The sequence below is a fragment of the Oncorhynchus nerka genome, linkage group LG17, assembly GCF_034236695.1.
Source record: "Oncorhynchus nerka isolate Pitt River linkage group LG17, Oner_Uvic_2.0, whole genome shotgun sequence".
In the NCBI taxonomy this organism is placed as follows: domain Eukaryota; kingdom Metazoa; phylum Chordata; class Actinopteri; order Salmoniformes; family Salmonidae; genus Oncorhynchus; species Oncorhynchus nerka.
In genome coordinates this window covers 46,101,728-46,125,643 of record NC_088412.1, presented here as the reverse complement: position 1 = coordinate 46,125,643, position 23,916 = coordinate 46,101,728, and the positions used below count along the sequence as shown (strand labels likewise).

At 42.6% G+C, this 23,916-nt stretch overlaps 3 protein-coding genes across 3 annotated transcripts in view; 2 read left to right on the top strand and 1 right to left on the bottom strand.

Annotated features, from left to right (window-relative positions):
* The first annotated feature begins 3,433 nt into the window (after positions 1-3,433).
* Positions 3,434-5,155, top strand: LOC115145526 (cilia- and flagella-associated protein 144-like). Its single transcript, XM_065003194.1, has 4 exons — positions 3,434-3,715; positions 4,452-4,511; positions 4,585-4,688; positions 4,818-5,155. The coding sequence occupies exons 1-4, from the start codon at positions 3,559-3,561 to the stop codon at positions 4,929-4,931; spliced, it is 435 nt and encodes a 144-aa protein (XP_064859266.1). The 5' UTR covers positions 3,434-3,558; the 3' UTR covers positions 4,932-5,155.
* Positions 5,156-7,447: 2,292 nt separating this feature from the next.
* ebna1bp2 (EBNA1 binding protein 2) lies at positions 7,448-14,355 on the bottom strand. Its single transcript, XM_029686816.2, has 9 exons — positions 14,171-14,355; positions 13,938-14,021; positions 10,391-10,566; positions 9,909-10,032; positions 8,937-9,026; positions 8,742-8,817; positions 8,474-8,603; positions 8,132-8,336; positions 7,448-7,983 (listed from the first exon to the last, which is right to left on the bottom strand). The coding sequence occupies exons 1-9, from the start codon at positions 14,264-14,266 to the stop codon at positions 7,936-7,938; spliced, it is 1,029 nt and encodes a 342-aa protein (XP_029542676.2). The 5' UTR covers positions 14,267-14,355; the 3' UTR covers positions 7,448-7,935.
* Positions 14,356-14,954: 599 nt separating this feature from the next.
* LOC115145328 (cilia- and flagella-associated protein 57-like) overlaps positions 14,955-23,916 on the top strand; it is a 28,774-nt gene continuing 19,812 nt past the window's right edge. The window contains exons 1-8 of the mRNA XM_029686817.2: positions 14,955-15,196; positions 15,418-15,731; positions 16,186-16,448; positions 16,765-16,921; positions 17,135-17,427; positions 18,383-18,548; positions 18,674-18,787; positions 19,114-19,326. Coding sequence (XP_029542677.1) covers positions 15,040-15,196; positions 15,418-15,731; positions 16,186-16,448; positions 16,765-16,921; positions 17,135-17,427; positions 18,383-18,548; positions 18,674-18,787; positions 19,114-19,326 — 1,677 coding nt within the window. The 5' untranslated portion in view covers positions 14,955-15,039. The remainder of the gene's footprint in view (positions 15,197-15,417; positions 15,732-16,185; positions 16,449-16,764; positions 16,922-17,134; positions 17,428-18,382; positions 18,549-18,673; positions 18,788-19,113; positions 19,327-23,916) is intronic.

The window sequence follows — 23,916 nt, the reverse complement described above, 5'->3', positions numbered from 1 at the left end:
CGCGACTGGGGTGTCTCCACTGCACCTCACATAAACAAATCACAAGCATCAGCTCTCTGTCTCTGTCTGTGTGTGTGTGTATCTGTCTCCAGATAAACGTTCCCCTGCTATCACCTGTCCTGCTGGCTCCATTGTGAGTGTAGTATGTATACATGGCTAGACTGCATGGCACTGAATGTGTGGGCAGTGGTGCCTGCCCTGCTCCACCAAACACAAGCGGAGAGGGGAGACTGGAAAAACACTTATCTCACTCAGCAGCTACACACACACAGAGTCAGCCAGTCCCTTCCTTGATGTCGTACCACAGTAGTGTACAGTATGTGTAGCTGTGTGTGGGCATTATCTTAATGTGTGCGGAGACAATAGGCCATAAGAGGAGGGCTGTGCTGAGAGTTGTGTTGGATGACTGGCAGTCACAGACTGCACTAGGCTCAGGGGCTCCAGGTACAAACCCCAGAGAAATCATTTTCTCACGGTCTTGGGTCTTCACTGGAGATAGCAAAGTCTATGTACAACACTGTCTTCTATGGGTTCTCTTCTGTACTGGCTGATGAGCAGGGTTAGTTGGGATTCGTCACTACCTTAACATCATCTCTAAGTCTTGTTTTCTTGTTCATGTGATAAAAATATAGCCATTTATTTTTTCTATCGCTTATTTGATTTGGTTAGAAAAAGTCCAAAGAACATTTTTTTAAATGTCAAATTCCTTTTCTGGAGTCTTTCAATTTTCTTATTTTTTTATCTCCCCACCGATTCCATGAATCCCTAAGGAGTCTGGTGCACAACACGCTCCCTATTTCATAAAAACATCAGTTTATGAAAAATAATATATACATTTACAGTTTCAAAGTGCTATTTGATGAGACATTTCTACGGTTCCCTTTGATTCTCATCCACAACCACTCGTGTTCCCAAAGGTCATGTTCAGTAAATGAAAAGCTACACAGGAAGTTCATTAAAATTACAGTTCTAAATTCCACCACCACCTGTGTGTTGTTCTTTCCCCTTAGTAAGTAAATACCAGTGGAGTTCATTAGTGGTCATAACTAAGTGGATTAGAGAGTGTGAAGGAATAAACACAGGCTCTTGTTAGTTCTGTGTTGGATTAATCAGGGAGAAAATGGCTGTAGTATACTGCACATTACATCATGTTTAATTAGCAGGCTAGTTGGAGGGCAATTTGTAATTAGAACATAGCCTCGTCAGGAAAGGTCAAAAGCTGTTGATTGCCATGGCACAGAGTTGGACTGTCTACTATGGAAAGGGTTGTGAATATTGAGCCGTTATTGGCTTTGATACAGAGCCATGTTCTGGGGCACAAACTCTCGATCTCTCTCTACTTTGCACACACATTAGTTCTAAAAGACATTATATGGAGTATACAGTTGCCATAAAATCTAATGTTCTTTGCCATGGCCTTTCTAAATAATAGGTATATTCAAACAAGGAGAAATAGTTACAAATTCTTCCACTATGGCCTGAGGATGTGAACTACATCAAAATGCCAACCTGACAATCTAAAAATTGCCCTCTCTCTGTTCTCTGATCCAGAATGCAAAGGGAGAGAAAGTGACTGACTTGACATTAACATGGATGGACATTGTGACAGGGGACAGAGGGATGTGCTTGACATGACACACCCCGAGTCCCTCACACACACAGAGAAATATCACAAACACGAGACACAAACTCTCTCTCTCACACACACACACACACTAATTTGCCTCTAGATCTTCCCAATAACAAAGCTGCACTCTAACACAAGCTGATTCTCCAACTCCCTGGGAAGCTAGTCCATTTTTCCTGTTATTACTTACTATATTTTTCATTATTTTCCGGAGACAACAATAACCCTTAAATCAGGTTACGACAATGGAAGGGAGAACAGCAGAGGATCTCTGACTTTATTAACCTGTCTCTTTCCATGAGGGAAGCAGTGACACAGAACCAACCAGCAGAGACACACACTGCTCAGAAACCCTCAGAAGGGGAGGGGGGACAATAATGATTGTCTCAGAACAGGAGGAAGGAATGAGGAAGGGAAATGAAAGGGAAATGAAATAAAAGGCCTTATGTGATGGGACAAGTGCAGGCGCTTCAAAGCCGTGAGATTGTCATCACTGCTTTGCAAATATACCAGTGATCCTGAGGGACCCATCCAACCAAATGCTCCATTTACAAGAGGAAGTGTGTGTGCCTTTGTAAATGTGCATGTGTGTGTGTGAGAAGCCCTGATCGTGACACTACAGATGGTAGACTAACTCAAGCGTAGTTCTGCACAATCTGAAAACCTCAATTGGGTTTCCAAGCATTGTGCAGTCAGTCACTAGACTGTACTTTCTCCCATTACTGTTAAATATTCATAACAGTAGGCTACGTACAGTACATCAGCAACACAGAGACGCTAACAGATGGAGATGGGGAAAGAGCAGCTGAACACTAAAGTGCTCCAAGAATCTTCTGCCAGTGTCTGCATGACAAAGACTATGTCCCAAATTGCACCCTTTTCCCTATATAGTGGACTACTTTTGTCCAGGGCCCACAGGGCTCTGGTCAAAAGAGAAGTGTGCCATGTAGCGAATAAGATGCCATTTGGGAAAGTGTACATCTAAAACATTCTGATTGGTGAGATTGTGTGGGGGGGAGAAAAAAAAATCAAGATATGAAGACAAAAAAAAAGTAAGATTGATAGCCACTAGCAAAACCTAGTAAGCTTACAACATAAACCAGAGACAAGACAAATGGGTCTCTGTGAAAACTCAGAATCAATATCAAACACAACGGTCTTTGAAATTAAATCAACAGCAGTCTGAAAAACAAAAACTCAGACTGACCAAGCAATAATCTCAGGCTATATATATATATATATATATATATTATTCGTCGAGCCTATCAGATATAAATATAGCCTTAGAGAAGAGGTCGGCCGAGGACAACCAATGTCTTGTATTGGAACTGGACACCACCTCTGGCAGGGTTATATAGAGGGAGACCGGGGATCCTCATGTCAATACAGCTATGACCTTGTCATCACATTCTACTCATGCAGCCAGGCCTAAATATATATATTTTTAAAACACGTACTGAACGGAGAAGCTCGTGTAAAGGTTTAAAGCACCTAACGTTTGATATAGCATCTCTAGATATCAAACAAGCAAACTTGGCATGCATTTTACAATATTTTCTTTGATGTTTTTCAATTGCCAACGTTGAAGTAAATTGATTTAATGGTGGCCTTACAAGACAGAATGTACTCTCTTCACTAGCAGGGCAAGAGCAAAGTAGACTACAGCCCCTGTAGCTCTGAACAGAAATACATTTTTAATTTCATCCACGGCTGACTGAAAGAAAATGTGTACTGTGCGCCCTCGTGTGGCCACTAAATACTTGCACATTCTGAGATTCTGTTTACTGTTGCTAGGCAACGAGAGAACTCAAGAAGACTTGTTGCGATTGAATATTAGTTTGTATTTCGAAGGCTGGCTTGCTACGAAGTTGCACACTACGTGGTGTCTCCCGTGTTCTCTCTGGATTGCGTCCGAATTTACACGAACCAGGATGGCAGCGGCTAAGCAACCAAAAGAAAAGCACCCTGTGGATATTGTTCATCAGAACGCAATTCACGTCGAGACCATAAAGAAGGAGAATAGGAGCCAACGATTGTACACGCTATTTAGCATAAACCCTACAAAAGACGTAAGCACATTCGACCGCCGTAGAAAGGTTTGTGTATTAATGTGAACGATGAGGAATTTCATGATGAACAACTACTGTAATTGATTTTGTCCAATATCTCCTACTGTGTCATAAACTGGTCACAAACTAGTATCACAGGAATGAAACCACTTCGAAAGTTTTAGCTATATACAAACTCAAAGTACTGGACAAAAATAAATATAACACCTAGCTATCACCACACTCCAATTATGAAATACAACCTCCTGAGTTGACAGCCTTTTATGCTTTGCCGACACCTCTCTGCTGTTTAAGATCACTCAGTTAGTAACATACTGCAAGGACAATACCAGGACGACAAGAGCTTCAACCAGAGGAGTCTGCTCAACTCAGTTTAGGGCCACCAAACTTGTCCCGAAAGCTTTTTCAGTCAGAGCGTCTGGATTATGGAACACCCTGCCAACCAGTGAGAGTATTTTTGCTAGCTTCAAGGTAGACCTGAAAAAGTGTCTAGTGTAAAACCAGTCATGTGAAGATTAAGGCATTATGTTACTTAAAATGTCAGATACTGTAGGACCAAAGGAATTTCAACTCTGAACTGGTATCATTATATTGTATATTTTTGCCTGTTTTGATTTATTTTACATATAGAGATATCTTAAGCGTTATATTGTAATGATGTATTGAAGTATATCGTTTTCTGTCCGGAACTACATACATCAGCTATCTAGCTAAATCTCTGAAAAATAAACCAATAGTCATCTTTTATTTCTCAGTTCATGTTTTGACTGACAAGCCTATGGCCAGCCCCACCCACGACAACATAGAGGAGGATCGTAAGTATAATGGCTAGCTTTTCAATATTATCAGAGATGTTGGCCAGTCTCTTAGATTATGTTTCCCCTCCAGCTGCTTTCCTGAAGATCATCCACAGGGCTTGTTTGGAACCAACCAAGAAATACACTCACCCCCAAACGGAGAGCCAAGAGATAGGCTGGACATCCAGACCTCTGGTAAGAACTCCCACTCTGTGATTATGAGAATACGTTTCAAAGTTGTCCCCTTCTCTAGTGTCCTTAGCCTGCTCTGGCATTCCTACAATCACATTTTTCCTAAAATATATATTTTTTTGCCCTGTCAAGATTGTTTCAGATCGCAGTGATAGGAGACTGAACTGGCCACGGCAGAACTCTGAGATCACCAAGTACATGGATGCAGCATGGCGTCTGAAAGAACAGACACAGAACCTGGGCTAGATCTCCGGCCTACTACAAGCCTCAATTTGGATAAACTACTGGATCATTGGCCTCTTTGCTGGATATTGATTGAGAAATATTAAATGGAAACATGGCTATGAAGAATATTGCTTTACTGTCCCAAGCAAACAACTGGTTGCAGACAGACCTACTGTATAATGTCAAACACCATAACGTCATTCAGAAAATAAATATTGAACTAGTACAAATCATTTGTCAAAAAGAAACAGGAGCAGGTATAGCCTGGTCCCAGGTCTGTTTGTGCCCTTGCCATCTCCATTATGGTCATTATTGTCAAGCCAAACATGACACCGCATGACAATGAGTGACAAGGAGTTTGTATCATACCACAAATCAAATTTTATTTGTCACATGCACTGAATACAACAGGTGTAGGTAGACCTTACCGTGAAATGCTTACTTACAAGCCCTTAATTAACCAACAATGCAGTTCAAGAAAAGAGTTAAGAAAACATTTACTAAATAAACTAATGTAAAAAAAATATTTTTAAAAAAATCAAGAAACGTACATAATGGCAAGGCTATATACATGCATCGTTAATAGACAGTGAGTAGCAACAGTGTAAAAACAAATATAAATGGTCTGGGTAGTATTTGATTTTTTGTTCAGCAATCGTATGGCTTAGGGGTAGAAGCTGTTAAGGAACCTTTTGGTCCTAGACTTGGCGCTGTTACCGCTTGCCATGCAGTAGTCTATGACTGGAGTCTGACCATTTTGGGGGATTTCCTCTGACACCGCCTAGTATATAGGTCCTGGATGTCAGGAAGCTTGTGCCCAGTGATGTTCTGGGCCTTATGGTCAGATGCCGAGCAGTTGCCATACCAGGCGGTGATGCAACCGGTTAGGATGCTCTCGCTGTAGCCGTAAAACTTGAGGATCTGGGGACCCATGCCAAATCTTTTCAGTCTCCTGAGGGGGAAAAGTTGTTGCCGTGCCCTCTTCACAACTGTCTTTGTGTGTTTGGACCAAGATAGTTTGTTTGTGATATGGACACCAAAAAACTTGAACTCTCCACCTGCTCCACTTCAGCCCTGTCGACGTTAATGAGGCCCTGTTCGTACCTCCTTTTCCTATTGTCCACCATCTCCTTGGTCTTACTGCCAGTGAAGGAGGGACTGTTGTCCTGGCACCACACTGCCAGATCTCTGACCTGTTGGTAATCAGGCCTACCACTGTTGTGTCGTCAGCAAACTTAATGATGGTGTTGGAGTCGTGCCTTGGCCACACAGTCGTGGGTGAACAGGGAGTACAGAAGGGGCCCCAGTGTTCAGGATCAGCGTGGGGACGATCCGTCAGGAAGTCCAGGATCTAGTTGCAGAGGGAGGTGTTTAGTCCCAGGGACCTTAGTTTAGTGATGAGCTTTGTGGGTACTATGGTATTGAACACTGAGCTGTAGTCAATGAACAGCATTCTCACATTGGTGTTCCTTTTGTCCAGGTGGGAAAGGGCAGTGTGGAGTGTGATTGAGATTGCATCATCTGTGGATCTGTTGGGGTGGTATGCGAATTGGGTCTAGGGTTTCCGGGATGATGGTGTTGATGTGAGCCATGACCAGCCTTTCAAAGCACTTCATGGCTACCGACGTGAGTGCTACGGGGCGGTAATCATTTAGGCAGGTTATCTTCGCTTTCTGGGGCAATGGTGGTCTGTGTGAAACATGTAGGTATTACACACAGTCAGGGGAGGTTGAAAATGGCAGAGAAGACACTTGCCAGCCAGTTGGTCAGTGCATCCTTTGAGTACATATCCTTGTAATCCGTCTGGCTCCGTGACTTTGTGAATGCCGACCCTTTTTTTCCATTTTCACCTAAACAAATAACACACACCGATCCCATAGAGGTTGAATGTCTTCCTCACATCAGCTACGGAGAGCATGATCACAGTCATTCGGAACAGCTGGTGGTCTCATTGCATGCTTCAGTGTTGCTTGCCTCGAAGCGAGCATAAAGGCATTTAGCTCATCTGGAAGGCTCGCGTCACTGGGCAGCTCGTGGCTGGGTTTCCCTTTATAGTCCGTATTAGTTTTCTAGCCCTACCACATCCGACGAGCGTCTGACCCGGTGTCGTAGGATTCAATCTTAGTCCTGTATTGGCGCTTTGCCTGTTTGAGGGCACATCGTCGCTGCACTTATTGATGAAGCCAGTGACTGAGGTGGTATACTCCTCAGGCTAAACCAGGGGTTATTCTTGTGCCAAATAAAAAAAAGATTAGATTTAACATTTACCCAGAACTATAGAAAGTAACACATTGGCCCATCACATATTAATACTACTGATAGATGTTAAAGACCAAACATGACAGCTGTTCAATATTACAAAATGTCATGTCACTAGGGATAGTGAATCCGTGTCAATTCGCAGACTTGAAAAATTTGCAGATTTAGCTAAAAATCTATAAGTATTAACAAAAACTAAATGACAGCATATATTTATTGAAGTGGCTTGATCATTTTAATCACCATCAGAAAATAGCATCACAAACTTACACGCGATACAACAATGTATAAAGATTTATTTTAAAACAAACATTTTTTTTTTTTTTTACAGGCGGTAATAAAAGAAACAAAATGTAATGGTCTTTTGATGTCCAAATTCATGTTTGGGGTTTTAAACCACCCCTCTGCAGAGGGAGTGTAGCAGGGCAGCTATTGAATTTGGCGTATATGGTACGGTTCCGCTCAGTCAGGTTGTGCACAAGGTGACATTCCAAAGCTCACATGCAGCCAAGTCCGCATCTAGCCTCAGCGATATTCTAAGAAAGATCATTCTGAGGGCAGAATGCAAGTGGACATCTTGGGTCATAGTGACACAAATTCCTTCATATCAGTCCACTGCCCCAAGGGCTCAATAACAGTTGGTGTGTGTGATTAAGAGAGCTGGGATGCAATGTGTGTAACCCAAGACTGATGACGAGGTGCAAACCTGGCTGATGTCATAGACCGAGGGACCAATCAAACTGCAGGACCTTCAGCACTCAACTCCTTAGGAGCGACCCTTCATCTTCTTGCGTGCATTCTTACCCGGTCGTTTCTGAAGAATCACAAAACATATTAGAAAAGGAGCGAAATGACAAAATAACTACAATTTCAAATAACATAACAGGGAAAATGTAATTAAACAATCAATTATTTTTTACTTTATTTCAAAATGTGATCAATGACGTCTGTCAGTCACTTACAGTCCCTCCTTTGGAGGGGCCCCTTCCTCCTTTTCCTCCAGGTCCCGCTTTGCCTCCTTTCCCTCCCTTTCCTCCTTTCCCATGAGCTACCTTGGCACGAAACCCTGACACATCATTGTGACTGTCCTTGGTGTTCCACTTGGTTCCACTCTTCTTTCCGCCAAAGCCAAACCTCTGGTCCTTATACTTCCTCTTAGCATTGGGGCTGTCAAGTCAGAGGTTTGAGTCGAGGTACAGTACACACAAATGTGTTATAAAAAGCACTGAATACAAATGAGTATAGGTAGGTAGTGGAGAATAAGCATTGGTGCACGACATTCACATCTGTGTGTGGCGTCTTACCCTTTTTTGTTCATGGCTTTTTTATCAGGTGTTTGGCCTCCTGCTGTTTTCCCGGATCCTCCTTTAGCTGGAGCTCCTCCTTTAGCAGTCTTCTGATCTCCTTCCAGGAAGTCCAGTTTGTCAGTCATGCCTACGAGAGAGGAGGGTGTTTAAACGTCATGAATCACATTGGGCAGTTTTAGCAGATGCTGTCAACCAGAGCCACTTACCAACAACAAGTGTGAACAAGTTGGGTCGTAGGCCACAACACGTAGAACTGAGGACCTACCTTTTTGATACTTCTTCACAGCATACATCATGGCCTTCTTCTCCTTCTGTCTCTTCTGAATAACCTCCACTTGCACCTACAGGACAGATTTCATATGACCATTTGTACCAAGATGACATAATAAAAAGTTACATGCCAGTGAGACCACCACTGCTGTCCTTTAAGGAAAAAGAGATGGGAGGAGAGGATACAGACCTTCTTGCCATACTTCCTCTGTTCTCTTAGTTTCTTGGCCTTTTCTGACTTCTCCATCATTGTCTGCTTCATGATGAGTTTCTTCCTGATCTGTGGGAAAAGACAACGGATCGCATTATTCATGACCACACCGGTGTTTCAGTGCCAGTAAAATGTCAGAATTTGCTGGGCAAATGTGAGATTCAACAGCCATACCAATAGAAATCCATTTGAATGTAAGATAATGTTTTATTAGGAGTGCCCGCTGGTGATTTATTGACACGACACCACTACGGAAGTGATTGCACTAATAATGCAAGAATGATAGCCCACCATGGGTCCGCTAGCGCCTTGCATAAAGCACGTTTCCCTCTGTCCATCTGGCTAGTCAATATCCGCTGTTTCAGTGGCAATTTCTTTGTTCAACTTGTGCCTTTATCCTTGTGAAAGTAGCTAGTTAGTTAGCTTGATTTGCATTTCTTACATTTTTTCTTCTTCTTTTAAACGGCCAACTACTCGACCAGACATTAGATTAGTGGAAGAGGAGGAAATCAAAATGATTTCATCTTAATACTCCTTCTTGGTGGACTTGTATGACACGGCTCACCTGTATGCATAAAGTTATGTCCATCATAGTCTCACTGGTGCAGGAAACTTTGTGGGCAAGTACCATGATACAAGTCTGCTAGTTGGCAAGCAAGAGCTCAAGACAGACTGGCAGATTAGAGATTATGCGATAACAAGACAACCTCCATGCATAGCCAATGTGATTTAAAGAGGATATTGATTTTTGTCAGGATACTTTGTCAAATAATGTTTTTAAGCATTAAAAAAATGATTATATATCTGCCATAAACAGGCAATTACGGAAAAGTAAAACAACTCTTTTTTATAACAGTTTTGGTGTCAGAGATCTACCCATACCTGATACAATTAAGTCACATAGACATGGCAAGATATCTCTGGGTCCAAGGCTACCTCAGGGCATCCTACCTTCTGCATTTGCTGGTCCGACTTGGCCATCTCTGCAAAGTAGTCCTCAGGTCTCTTGGTGGCTATCTTCAGCTTCAGGAGCCGGGGCATCGCCTCCAGAACAGCGGCTTGAGCTTGGCGGTAGCTGGAGGACATCACCGGAAGAGAGGACGTGTTACACTTGCCATAGCTTAAAGAACATAATATTACACCAAAGTCTCTCTTCAGTATGATATGAATTGATTTTTTATTTTATTTAACTTGGCAAGTCAGTTAAGAACAAATTCTTAATTACAATGACTGCCTACACTCACCAAACCCTAACCAGGACGACGCTGTGCCAATTGTGCACCGCCCTATAGGACTCCCGATCACGGCTGGTTGTGATACAGCCCGGGATCGTACCAGGGTCTGTAGTGACGGCTCTAGCACTGTGATGCTGCATCACTCGGGAGCCCCACACCCATGTATTCAACACCCATGTATCGGGGCAATACACTCACAAGAACATCTCTCTCTGGAAGTCGTCATCCGGGTTGAGGTCTCCGCTAGCCTTGTTGTCAAGTCTGCCCTCGGACTTGGCAACGATGTCATCAGCTGGGAGATTGACCATGTCCAGCCTCTCTATCCAGGGTAGCGTGTTCTTACGGAAGTCGGCGAGGCACTGTTTCAAACCCTCCTGTACACAACCATGAAGAAAATAAGTATTAGAAAAGCCACCTGTGATTCACATACTAGACAGGGCAACACCAATTTGGTGACTTCTGGTAGATTAACAAAAATCGCAGCACGTTTTTGGACTCATTCAGCAGTACAATACCATTGGAAACTAATGTTGAAAGTTATTTATATTCCTAAAACGTACAACAATACTAATCACGTTTTTTTTTTAAAAGACAGTGCTGCATTTTGATTATAGTGGGTCGCCAACGCATTAAGTGTAACACTTTTGTTAATCACTAGGGTTTCTGTTAGCCAGTAATTGCCGGCTTTTGGCAACAACAACAAAAAATCCCCTAAACAAAATAAGAACTGTCGCAGGTCAATTGTCAGGGAGAAGGGAGAAAAAAATCTCATTGCAAAATAAAGCTTTTTGGCCTATTCATTGATGGAAATACCAGTCGATTAGGAGTGTAACAGTACATACTGTGGGGCAAAAAAGTATATAGTCAGCCACCAATTGTGCAAGTTCTCCCACTTAAAAAGATGAAAGAGGCCTGTAATTTTCATCATAGGTACACTTCAACTATGACACTCAAAATGAGAAAGAAAATCCAGGCAATCACATTGTAGGATTTTTTATGAATTTATTTGCAAATAGACAACTGCACCACTTGGGAGCCCCAAAACTAACCATAATCTCTATGGGTTCAATTCTCGGGACGACACTTTTCTCTGTATATATCAATGATGTCGCTCTTGCTGCGGGTGATTCTTTGATTTACTTCTACACAGACGACACCATTCTGTATACATCTGGCCCTTCTTTGGACACTGTTATCAAACCTCCAAACGAGTTTCAATGCCATACAACTCTCCTTCCATGGCCTCCAACCGCTCTTAAATGCTAGTAAAACGAAATGCATGCTCTTCAACCGATTGCTGCCTGTACCCCCCCGCCTAGCATCACTACTCTGGATGGTTCTGACTTAGAATATGTGGACAACTATAAATACCTAACTCTCCTTCCAGACTCACATTAAACCTGTTTGGGATAGGGGGAATTTTCACATTTGGATGAAAAGCGTGCCCAGAGTAAACTGCCTGCTACTCAGTCCCAGTTGCTAATATATGCATATTATTAGTAGATTTGGACAGAAAACACTCTGAAGTTTCTAAAACTGTTTGAATGATGTATGTGAGTAAAACAGAACTCATATGTCAGGCGAACACCAGAGAAAAATCCAACCAGGAAGTGGGGAATCTGAGGTTTGTAGTTTTTCAAAGCTTGGCCTATCGAAAACAGTGTCTATGGGGTCAAGTTGCACTTCCTAAGGCTTCCACTAGATGTCAAACGTCTTTAGAAACTTGTTCGAGGCTTCTACTGTAAAGGAGGGGCTCATTGAGTCAGTGGTCTGGCAGAGTGCCACATGCTCGTGATGCTCGTTCACGTGAGAGGTAGCCCTCGTTCCATTGCTTTTCTACTGACAAAGGAATTCTCCGGTTGGAACATTATTGAAAATGTATGTTAAAAACATCCTAAAGATTGATTCTATACATCGTTTGACATGTTTCTACGGACTCAAACGGAACTGTTGGACTTTGTCTGGACCTAGTGCTCGCGTCTCATGAAGATGGATTACTGGGCTGAACGAACAACAAGGAGGAATTTGGATATAAATTATGAATTTTATTGAACAAATCAAGCATTTATTGTGGAACTGGGATTCCTGGGAGTGCATCATGATGAATATCAAAGGTAAGTGAATATTTATAATGCTATTTCTGACTAATGTTGACTCCAACATGGCGGATATTTCTTTGGCTGATTTGGTCTCTGAGCGCCGTACTCAGATTATTGCATGGTGTGGTTTTTCCGTAAAGTTTTTTTGAAATCTGACAGTGGTTGCATTAAGGAGAAGTCCATCTTTAATTCTGTGAATAACACTTGTATCTTTTATTAATGTTTTATGAGTATTTCTGGAAATTGATGTGGCTCGCTGCAAAATCACAGGATGTTTTGGAAGCAAAAAAAAAAAAACTGCCTATCCTACCGATCCTTGACTTTGGCAATGTCATTTACAAAATAGCCTCCAACACTACTCAGCAAACTGGGTGAAGTGTATCACAGTGCCATCCGTTTTGTCACCAAAGCCCCATATGCTACCCACCACTGCGACCTGTATGCTCTCGTTGGCTGGCCCTCGCTACATATCCGTCGCCAAACCCACTGGCTCCAGGTCATCTATAAGTCTTTGCTAGGTAAAGCTCCGCCTTATCTCAGCTCACTGTTCACCATAGCAACACACACCCGTAGCACACGCTCCAGCAGGTATATCTCACTGGTCATCTCCAAAGCCAAAACCTAATTTGGCCACCTTTCCTTACAGTTCTCTGCTGCCAATGACGAACAAATTGCAAAAAATAAATAAACTTATATATATATATTTTTTAATCACTGAAGTTGGGGACTTGTATCTCCCTCACTAACTTTAAGCATCAGCTATCAGAGCATCCAACCAACTACCTACCTCATCCCCATATTTGTTCTTCTGCTCTGTTGCACACCAGTATTTCTACTTGCACATCCTCATCTGCACATACATCACTCCAGTGTAAATTGCTAAATTGTGATTACTTCACCACTATTGGCCTATTTATTGCCTTACCTTCTTACTTAATTTCCTCACACTGTATACATGTTTTTCTATTGTGTTATTGAATGCATGTTTGTTTATCCCATGTGTAACTCCGTTGTTTTTGTCACACTGTTTTGCTTTATCTTGGCCAGGTCGCAATTGTAAATGAGAACTTGTTCTCAACTGGCCTACCTGGTTAAAATAATGGTGAAATAAAAAAATGAATAGAAACAGTGACAAAGGTTGGCTGTTATCAAAGTGATACATTTGACAGTCAAATTTGTGTATTGGTGTGTGGCAAATTTTATGGAGAGACCTACCCGAATTATTCGCGCCATTTGAGAAAGAAAATTATAGCTGCATTCTAAGTCCCGCAACCCCAAGAGTGTATGACACAAATCAAAGACATTTATCCGTTTAAGCAATTGATAGTGTAATGTTGACAATAAACCTCTATAATAACAGTATGTAATTCCCACCCCCTGCGTGTGTAATGTAGTAACTAACACACTGTCCACATCATGGAGTAACGTAATATAAATGAGAGTAAAACAATTAAATTACTTAATTTAGGATGATAGTAAAAATGAAGCAAACTCAGACTTTTCCAATAATCATATATCTCACTAGTTTAACCATTTAGAGAGAGCAAAAAAATGATCCTGAACAGTTTAACCAGGCTTAACGATTATAGCCTACATTGGACGTAGGTCTTTGGAAACTATGGTGGGTTGCGCATGTCAACACTCACCACATTGTTGACAATCTTCTTCGGTTCTTGTGTTGTAAAGTTCAGTCCAGGCTTTAACAAACCCTTTGCAAATGCATCTTGAAGCTAATGAATAAGAAACACAGCAAATTAAAGTTTTTTATAACCTAGTTAAAGTAAAGTTAGCAAAGACATCGCTAACTGACGTTAACTAATATTTAACTTCGCTAATGTTAGCTAGCTACCAAGCACCACGCTATAGAATATCCAGTTACCTCTCCGTCAGATAATTCGCTGTCATCCTCCTCAGACGTCTCACCTAATTGCTCGTCATCTTCGTTAATATCCATGGTATTGTTACCGAGAATCATTGGATACAAACAGTTATTTGATGTAAAAGCGGTGCTCACATGGAGCGGTTCACGTGGGAAGGAAGTGGCGGCTTTAATAGTCCTCCGAAAATATCTTCCGGGGAAACACTCAGCCCAAATAGATCAAAGGTTCCTACGCGACGTTTCTTTTTGCAGTATTTACAGTTTTCCTGGATTTACAACTCATGGAGAAAAAAAAGACCAGAAGAGTCAGGACAAAAAAAACATATTCAATTTATATTGATATGGGTGTATGCTTTAATCATTTATATTCTTTGTTTATTATGTAATTACGCATTGTATGAATGCTTTTCCATAGTGATAGAATGTAACAATAACATTCTATTCATATTATATTATATTCCACGCCTCGGAAAAAAAACATAGCATGTTAGTCTCTGAATGTATCAATGATTTAAAAATAAATAATGAATAAGGAGTTGTGAGGAATCAACCATTTTTTCCCCAATAAAGGTAAGTAGCTTAGTTAAATAAGAATAATTACTTTTCAAAGTTGAATGTATGGTTCCAGGTAAGGCTATAAAAATGTGCCTATTGTAGATCAGGAGTTGTAGATGTAAATGTGCAGGTCCAATAGCGCAATTTCAGATCAAAGTGAAAAGGATCAATATGGTCTTAAATAATTTAATTAGTGTCCTTAAGAGTTTTGCTTGCCATATTTTAAGGATCAAAACCCTTCTGAATTAGTTTTTTCTTCTTCTGTCCTTTCACTGGCAGATTTGAGTCTGCAGCTTTGATTTGACAACACTCTGATGTCTGCAGTGGTGGCCCAGTGCCACTACAGCTTTGGTTTGCAGAGGGGCGTGGCCAATAACCTGTTCTACTTTGATGAGCAGACTGTCATCTTCCCATCCGGGAACAACTGTGTTCGTTATAACATTGATCAGAAATGGCAGAGGTTCATCCCAGGTATCTGCATGCTCACATCTCAGGAGTACAACAATATGGCTAGGGTCAGGGTGTGTTATAGTTGTTTAGTGTCTCTGACACTACATCACTTTCTCTGAAATCTATTCATAGACAAATTTAAACCTGGCATACTTTTTTGTTGTTGCTGTTAACAACCTGTTAAAGATATCCAACTTCCAGTTATGTTGTCTTTGTGATTTATCTTTGATTTTGCTCCGTAGGTTTGGAGAGGAGTCAGGGAATGTATGCCCTGGCTATCAGCTCAAACCGCCGCTACCTGGCGGTGTCGGAGCGTGGAGAGAGGGCCACCATTACGGTGTACGACCTGCAGCACGAGCAGAGCCGGAAGAGGAAGGTGCTGAATGGAGGGGACATCCATGTCCAGGAGTTTGTCTCCATGGCCTTCTCCACCGACTCCAAGTACTTCATTGGCCAATCAGGAGCGCCAGACTACACCCTCTTCTACTGGATGTGGGAGAAGCAGAAGGTCATGGCCATGGTGAAGACCACTGTGGCCACTAATCCAGTCAACCAGGTGATGTCGGACTGCTCTCTTGTTATTGGGGCCAGGGAAGAGTCCTTGGCAAGGAAATGGTGATGTGGAATGATCCGCGTGTTCATTCAAAATTATTTTTCCATAGATAAAGCAGGGTTTCCCAACATGCACCCGGGGGGGGGGGCGTTTGGCCTGTTTGTCATGGTGGGTCTCTAGTTTTTTTTTTCCCCTAGCACTGCACAGCTGGTTCAAATAACAAACTTATCGTCAAGCTTGGATTATTTGAATCAGATGTGTAGTGCTAGGGCAAAAAACAAAACGTGCACCCAGGGAGGGCCCCAGCACCGACATTGGGAAACCCTGAGGTAAGGCAACAAATCACATTCCGGGTCCTTGCTCCTTACTCTGTAATAGTATTCACTCTGTAGCTGATCACACACATACTTATTTACTTTCAAAAGCTATATTATGATGGCACTGTCTACGTTTCCAGGTCAGCTTGAACCCATACGACAACACCCAGATCTGTGTGAGTGGGAATGGGGTCTTCAAGCTGTTCCGCTATGCAGAGGGGGTTCTGAAGCAGTCCGCCTTCCATAAGCAAGAGACCCATAACTTCCTATCCCATGCCTGGATGTCTGAGGAGAGGGTGATTGCAGGGACAGAAGCTGGGAGGCTGATGGTGTTTGAGTCTGGAGACCTCCGATGGGACATGAGTGTGACCACCAAGACCACCATGTCACAGGACCCAGACAGGTGGGCATAAGGAGAGAGGCTTGTGCTGACACAGTAATAACCTACCTATCTACTATGAAATAAAATGTTACCAAATGAGCTGTTTTGGAAAGTTAGACCAATCTAAAGTGCTCTTGGATATCATACCACAGAGGCAGTTAGAGTCCAGTTTGGGCAACTTCTTTCATTGCACAGGGCACAGAACAGATGTCACACAATTTCCATGCCTGCTGTGTTTCGTTTTGCCTGCACACCTAAGAAGGTGAAAGCTGAAACGTCTGTGTATGTTACCCTCCTAATGCCGTAAAAATAATAATACAAATAAAATGTTTTACAGTGCAGAGGGAAATTATGAAGAGACCCCTCAGTTGCCACGGGTTACGGTCATCACAGCTTACTCGAAAGGCTTTGCCTGCTCGGCCGGTCCTGGGACCGTGTATCTGTTTGAGAGAACCGACGACAAGGACAACTACAGGAAGACCAGGGAGATCAGGGTGACAGAATTTATTTCACCAAACTATAACAATCACTCAAGCGAGCTGTATACTGCAAATCTACGCACCTTCTGTACAAATTGACTATTTGTAAAGAGGTTTCTGATAAGGTCTCTGCCTTTGTATTTATGCTTGTGTGTTTTGTATTAATGTAACTGTGTTGGGTGTGCATGTATATGTGTGTGTGTGTGTTCATGTATGTGTTCCATTCAGATCCCCCCAGACCAGTGCAGTCACGAGCCCAGCCATGCAGAGCAGCAGCAGATCGTCTCTCTGGTCATCAGTCCATCAGAGGAGACAGTAGTGACCAGCACAGATCGTGGTCAGCTCTACAGTATCACCCTGTCCTCTGCTGAGATGAGCAAGGGGGAGCAGGTCCAGTTTGAGTTCCTGTCCCACTCTTTCCACTCTGGGCCTATCACCGGCCTGTCCGTCTGCATCCGCAAGCCCATCATCGCCACCTGCTCCCTGGACCAGTCTGTACGCATCTGGAACGTTGAGACCAAGTAAGAGCTGCGGGATTCACAATCCCTTTTCATACAGATTTCCTGGAGTTAATGTCAAGTCTATACGGCGTCCCAGCCTGTGATGATTAACTCAGCTCCTTTGTTGTTTTAGACACTGAATGGTAGTTGCAGTATATCTGAGGGAAAAAAAAATATTGGCTGGCTGTTAAGTTTTCTAGAGCCTATCTATATTAGGTGTGTTTTTAGAGCCTATATTAGGTGTGTTTTTAGAGCCTATATTAGGTGTGTTTTTAGAGCCTATATTAGGTGTGTTTTTAGAGCCTATATTAGGTCTGTTTTTAGAGCCTATATTAGGTCTGTTTTTAGAGCCTATATTAGGTGTGTTTTTAGAGCCTATATTAGGTCTGTTTTTAGAGCCTATATTAGCTCTGTTTTTAGAGCCTATATTAGATCTGTTTTTAGAGCCTATATTAGCTCTGTTTTTAGAGCCTATATTAGGTCTGTTTTTAGAGCCTATATTAGGTGTGTTTTTAAAGCCTATATTAAGTTAGTTTTGTTAAAGCTTATATTAGGTCTCTTTTTTAAAGCCTATATTAGGTCTGTTTTTTAAAGCCTATATTAGGTCTGTTTTTTAAAGCCTATATTAGGTCTGTTTTTAAAGCCTATATTAGCTCTGTTTTTAGAGCCTATATTAGGTGTGTTTTTAAAGCCTATATTAGCTCTGTTTTTAGAGCCTATATTAGCTCTGTTTTTAGAGCCTATATTAGGTCTGTTTTTTAAAGCCTATATTAGGTCTGTTCTTTAAAGCCTATATTAGGTCTGTTCTTTAAAGCCTATATTAGGTTTGTTCTTTAAAGCCTATATTAGGTCTGTTCTTTAAAGCCTATATTAGGTCTGTTCTTTAAAGCCTATATTAGGTCTGTTCTTTAAAGCATATATTAGGTCTGTTTTTTAAAGCCTTTGTTAGGTCTGTCTCCTTTCCGTTCCCCCCCAGCACCCTCGAGCTGTATAAGGAGTTCCAGGAGGAGGCGTTCAGCATCGCCCTCCACCCGTTTGGCCTGTTTGTCATGGTGGGCTTCTCTGACAAGCTGCGACTCATGAACTTGCTCATAGACGACGTCAGGACCTTCAAGGAGTTCACCGTGCGAGCCTGTAGAGAGGTCAGAACGAAGAGTTCTCAGTGCCAACAGTGCCTCATTGTCGATAGCTGAACATCACTGGTACTCAAACATTGATTTCTAGCTATTCCAGCTCTTGCAGTGTACTGTATGCTTTTTCCTTTTAGTGTGCCTTCAGTCACGGAGGACACCTGTTTGCTGCGGTCAATGGAAACATCATCCACATCTACTCCACCACCACGTTCGAGAACGTCCTCAACCTCAAAGGACACAATGGGAAGGTTAGGAATGGTACACTGGGGGAGGGGACTGATGGTTTACCGTGTGATTCATCATCAGAGAGTAAGACCCTAGCTAGCAAGCTCCAACTAGCCCACGAGCAGCCCGCCTCCGGCATATTTTCTCGCCCACATCTGGCAGCCGCTTGACCAACCACAGTTCCAGTAGGCCTCACCTCAGGCCAACAGTTCCTGGCCATGTGACCTGACCAGGGAAAACATTTTGGCCCTAGTTATAGCTTTAAGTTTTTCCTGGTCAGTTCACCTCGCAGAGATAACTTGACCGCAAGTGGGTATTCTGTTTGAGGCTCGCCTGTCACCATCTACAGGTGCGCTCCATAGCCTGGAGTGGTGACGACAGCAGGCTGGTGTCGTGTGGTATGGAGGGGGCTGTGTACGAGTGGAACACCCTGACCAGCAAGCGGGAGTCGGAGAGCGTCCTCAAGTCCTGCAGCTACACCAGCGTCACCATCTCCCCTGATGCCAAGACTATCTTTGCCGTGGGGACCGACTGTACCCTGAAAGAGATCCAGGCCTGTCAAGTGAGACCCCCCAAAAAGTGACATGCTTCTTCCCTCTAGGGAGTTTTTCCTGTACGTTGCTTCTGCTTTGCTTGCTCTTTGGGGTCTAGGCTGGGTTACTGTAAAGCTTCTCTTGACAACTGCTGATGTAAAAACATTAGATTTAAATTGATTTGAAATGTCAGATACTCGGACAACTGCGTATTCGTTTTGAGATATAGTCAGTTATAATGATGCTATAAAATTATATCAGGTTTGTCTTGTAATCAAATCAACAACAAAAAAAATCACATGCGCCGAATACAACAGGTGTAGTAGACCTTACCGTGAAATGCTGAATACGACAGGTGTAGTAGACCTTACCGTGAAATGCTGAATACAACAGGTGTAGTAGACCTTACCGTGAAATGCTGAATACGACAGGTGTAGTAGACCTTACCGTGAAATGCTGAATACGACAGGTGTAGTAGACCTTACCGTGAAATGCTGAATACAACAGGTGTAGTAGACCTTACCGTGAAATGCTGAATACAACAGGTGTAGTAGACCTTACTGTGAAATGCTGAATACAACAGGTGTAGTAGACCTTACCGTGAAATGCTGAATACAACAGGTGTAGTAGACCTTACCGTGAAATGCTGAATACGACAGGTGTAGTAGACCTTACCGTGAAATGCTGAATACGACAGGTGTAGTAGACCTTACCGTGAAATGCTGAATACGACAGGTGTAGTAGACCTTACCGTGAAATGCTGAATACGACAGGTGTAGTAGACCTTACCGTGAAATGCTGAATACAACAGGTGTAGTAGACCTTACCGTGAAATGCTGAATACAACAGGTGTAGTAGACCTTACCGTGAAATGCTGAATACAACAGGTGTAGTAGACCTTACCGTGAAATGCTGAATACGACAGGTGTAGTAGACCTTACCGTGAAATGCTGAATACGACAGGTGTAGTAGACCTTACCGTGAAATGCTGAATACAACAGGTGTAGTAGACCTTACCGTGAAATGCTGAATACAACAGGTGTAGTAGACCTTACCGTGAAATGCTGAATACGACAGGTGTAGTAGACCTTACCGTGAAATGCTGAATACGACAGGTGTAGTAGACCTTACCGTGAAATGCTGAATACGACAGGTGTAGTAGACCTTACCGTGAAATGCTGAATACGACAGGTGTAGTAGACCTTACCGTGAAATGCTGAATACGACAGGTGTAGTAGACCTTACCGTGAAATGCTGAATACGACAGGTGTAGTAGACCTTACCGTGAAATGCTGAATACGACAGGTGTAGTAGACCTTACCGTGAAATGCCGAATACGACAGGTGTAGTAGACCTTACCGTGAAATGCCGAATACGACAGGTGTAGTAGACCTTACCGTGAAATGCTGAATACGACAGGTGTAGTAGACCTTACCGTGAAATGCTGAATACGACAGGTGTAGTAGACCTTACCGTGAAATGCCGAATACGACAGGTGTAGTAGACCTTACCGTGAAATGCTGAATACGACAGGTGTAGTAGACCTTACCGTGAAATGCCGAATACAACAGGTGTAGTAGACCTTACCGTGAAATGCTGAATACAACAGGTGTAGTAGACCTTACCGTGAAATGCTGAATACGACAGGTGTAGTAGACCTTACCGTGAAATGCTGAATACGACAGGTGTAGTAGACCTTACCGTGAAATGCTGAATACAACAGGTGTAGTAGACCTTACCGTGAAATGCTGAATACAACAGGTGTAGTAGACCTTACCGTGAAATGCTGAATACGACAGGTGTAGTAGACCTTACCGTGAAATGCTGAATACGACAGGTGTAGTAGACCTTACCGTGAAATGCTGAATACCACAGGTGTAGTAGACCTTACCGTGAAATGCTGAATACAACAGGTGTAGTAGACCTTACCGTGAAATGCTGAATACGACAGGTGTAGTAGACCTTACCGTGAAATGCTGAATACAACAGGTGTAGTAGACCTTACCGTGAAATGCTGAATACAACAGGTGTAGTAGACCTTACCGTGAAATGCTGAATACAACAGGTGTAGTAGACCTTACCGTGAAATGCTGAATACAACAGGTGTAGTAGACCTTACCGTGAAATGCTGAATACGACAGGTGTAGTAGACCTTACCGTGAAATGCTGAATACAACAGGTGTAGTAGACCTTACCGTGAAATGCTGAATACGACAGGTGTAGTAGACCTTACCGTGAAATGCCGAATACAACAGGTGTAGTAGACCTTACCGTGAAATGCTGAATACGACAGGTGTAGTAGACCTTACCGTGAAATGCTGAATACAACAGGTGTAGTAGACCTTACTGTGAAATGCTGAATACAACAGGTGTAGTAGACCTTACCGTGAAATGCTGAATACAACAGGTGTAGTAGACCTTACCGTGAAATGCTGAATACAACAGGTGTAGTAGACCTTACCGTGAAATGCTGAATACGACAGGTGTAGTAGACCTTACCGTGAAATGCTGAATACAACAGGTGTAGTAGACCTTACCGTGAAATGCTGAATACGACAGGTGTAGTAGACCTTACCGTGAAATGCTGAATACGACAGGTGTAGTAGACCTTACCGTGAAATGCTGAATACAACAGGTGTAGTAGACCTTACCGTGAAATGCTGAATACCACAGGTGTAGTAGACCTTACCGTGAAATGCTGAATACGACAGGTGTAGTAGACCTTACCGTGAAATGCTGAATACAACAGGTGTAGTAGACCTTACCGTGAAATGCTGAATACGACAGGTGTAGTAGACCTTACCGTGAAATGCCGAATACAACAGGTGTAGTAGACCTTACCGTGAAATGCTGAATACGACAGGTGTAGTAGACCTTACCGTGAAATGCTGAATACAACAGGTGTAGTAGACCTTACTGTGAAATGCTGAATACAACAGGTGTAGTAGACCTTACCGTGAAATGCTGAATACAACAGGTGTAGTAGACCTTACCGTGAAATGCTGAATACAACAGGTGTAGTAGACCTTACCGTGAAATGCTGAATACGACAGGTGTAGTAGACCTTACCGTGAAATGCTGAATACAACAGGTGTAGTAGACCTTACCGTGAAATGCTGAATACGACAGGTGTAGTAGACCTTACCGTGAAATGCTGAATACGACAGGTGTAGTAGACCTTACCGTGAAATGCTGAATACAACAGGTGTAGTAGACCTTACCGTGAAATGCTGAATACCACAGGTGTAGTAGACCTTACCGTGAAATGCTGAATACAACAGGTGTAGTAGACTTTACCGTGAAATGCTGAATACGACAGGTGTAGTAGACCTTACCGTGAAATGCTGAATACGACAGGTGTAGTAGACCTTACCGTGAAATGCTGAATACGACAGGTGTAGTAGACCTTACCGTGAAATGCTGAATACGACAGGTGTAGTAGACCTTACCGTGAAATGCTGAATACAACAGGTGTAGTAGTACCGTGAAATGCTGAATACGACAGGTGTAGTAGACCTTACCGTGAAATGCTGAATACAACAGGTGTAGTAGACCTTACCGTGAAATGCTGAATACGACAGGTGTAGTAGACCTTACCGTGAAATGCTGAATACAACAGGTGTAGTAGACCTTACCGTGAAATGCTGAATACAACAGGTGTAGTAGACCTTACCGTGAAATGCCGAATAGACAGGTGTAGTAGACCTTACCGTGAAATGCTGAATACGACAGGTGTAGTAGACCTTACCGTGAAATGCTGAATACGACAGGTGTAGTAGACCTTACCGTGAAATGCTGAATACAACAGGTGTAGTAGACCTTACCGTGAAATGCTGAATACCACAGGTGTAGTAGACCTTACCGTGAAATGCTGAATACAACAGGTGTAGTAGACTTTACCGTGAAATGCTGAATACGACAGGTGTAGTAGACCTTACCGTGAAATGCTGAATACGACAGGTGTAGTAGACCTTACCGTGAAATGCTGAATACGACAGGTGTAGTAGACCTTACCGTGAAATGCTGAATACGACAGGTGTAGTAGACCTTACCGTGAAATGCTGAATACAACAGGTGTAGTAGACCTTACCGTGAAATGCTGAATACGACAGGTGTAGTAGACCTTACCGTGAAATGCTGAATACAACAGGTGTAGTAGACCTTACCGTGAAATGCTGAATACAACAGGTGTAGTAGACCTTACCGTGAAATGCCGAATAGACAGGTGTAGTAGACCTTACCGTGAAATGCTGAATACGACAGGTGTAGTAGACCTTACCGTGAAATGCTGAATACAACAGGTGTAGTAGACCTTACCGTGAAATGCTGAATACAACAGGTGTAGTAGAGTAAAAAAATAAAGAAGTAACACAAGAAAATGACATAACAATAACAAGGCTATATACAGGGGGTACCGGTACCGTGCAGGGGTACAGGTTAGTCGAGGTCATTTGTAAAGTGACTGCGTAGATAATAAACAGCGAGTAGCAGCAGTGTAAAAACAAAGGTGGGGGGGGGGGGGGGGTTGTCAATGTATATAGTCCAGGTGGCCATTTGATTAATTTTTAAGCAGTCTTATGGCTTGGGGGTAGAAGCTGTTAAGGAGCCTTTTGCTCCTA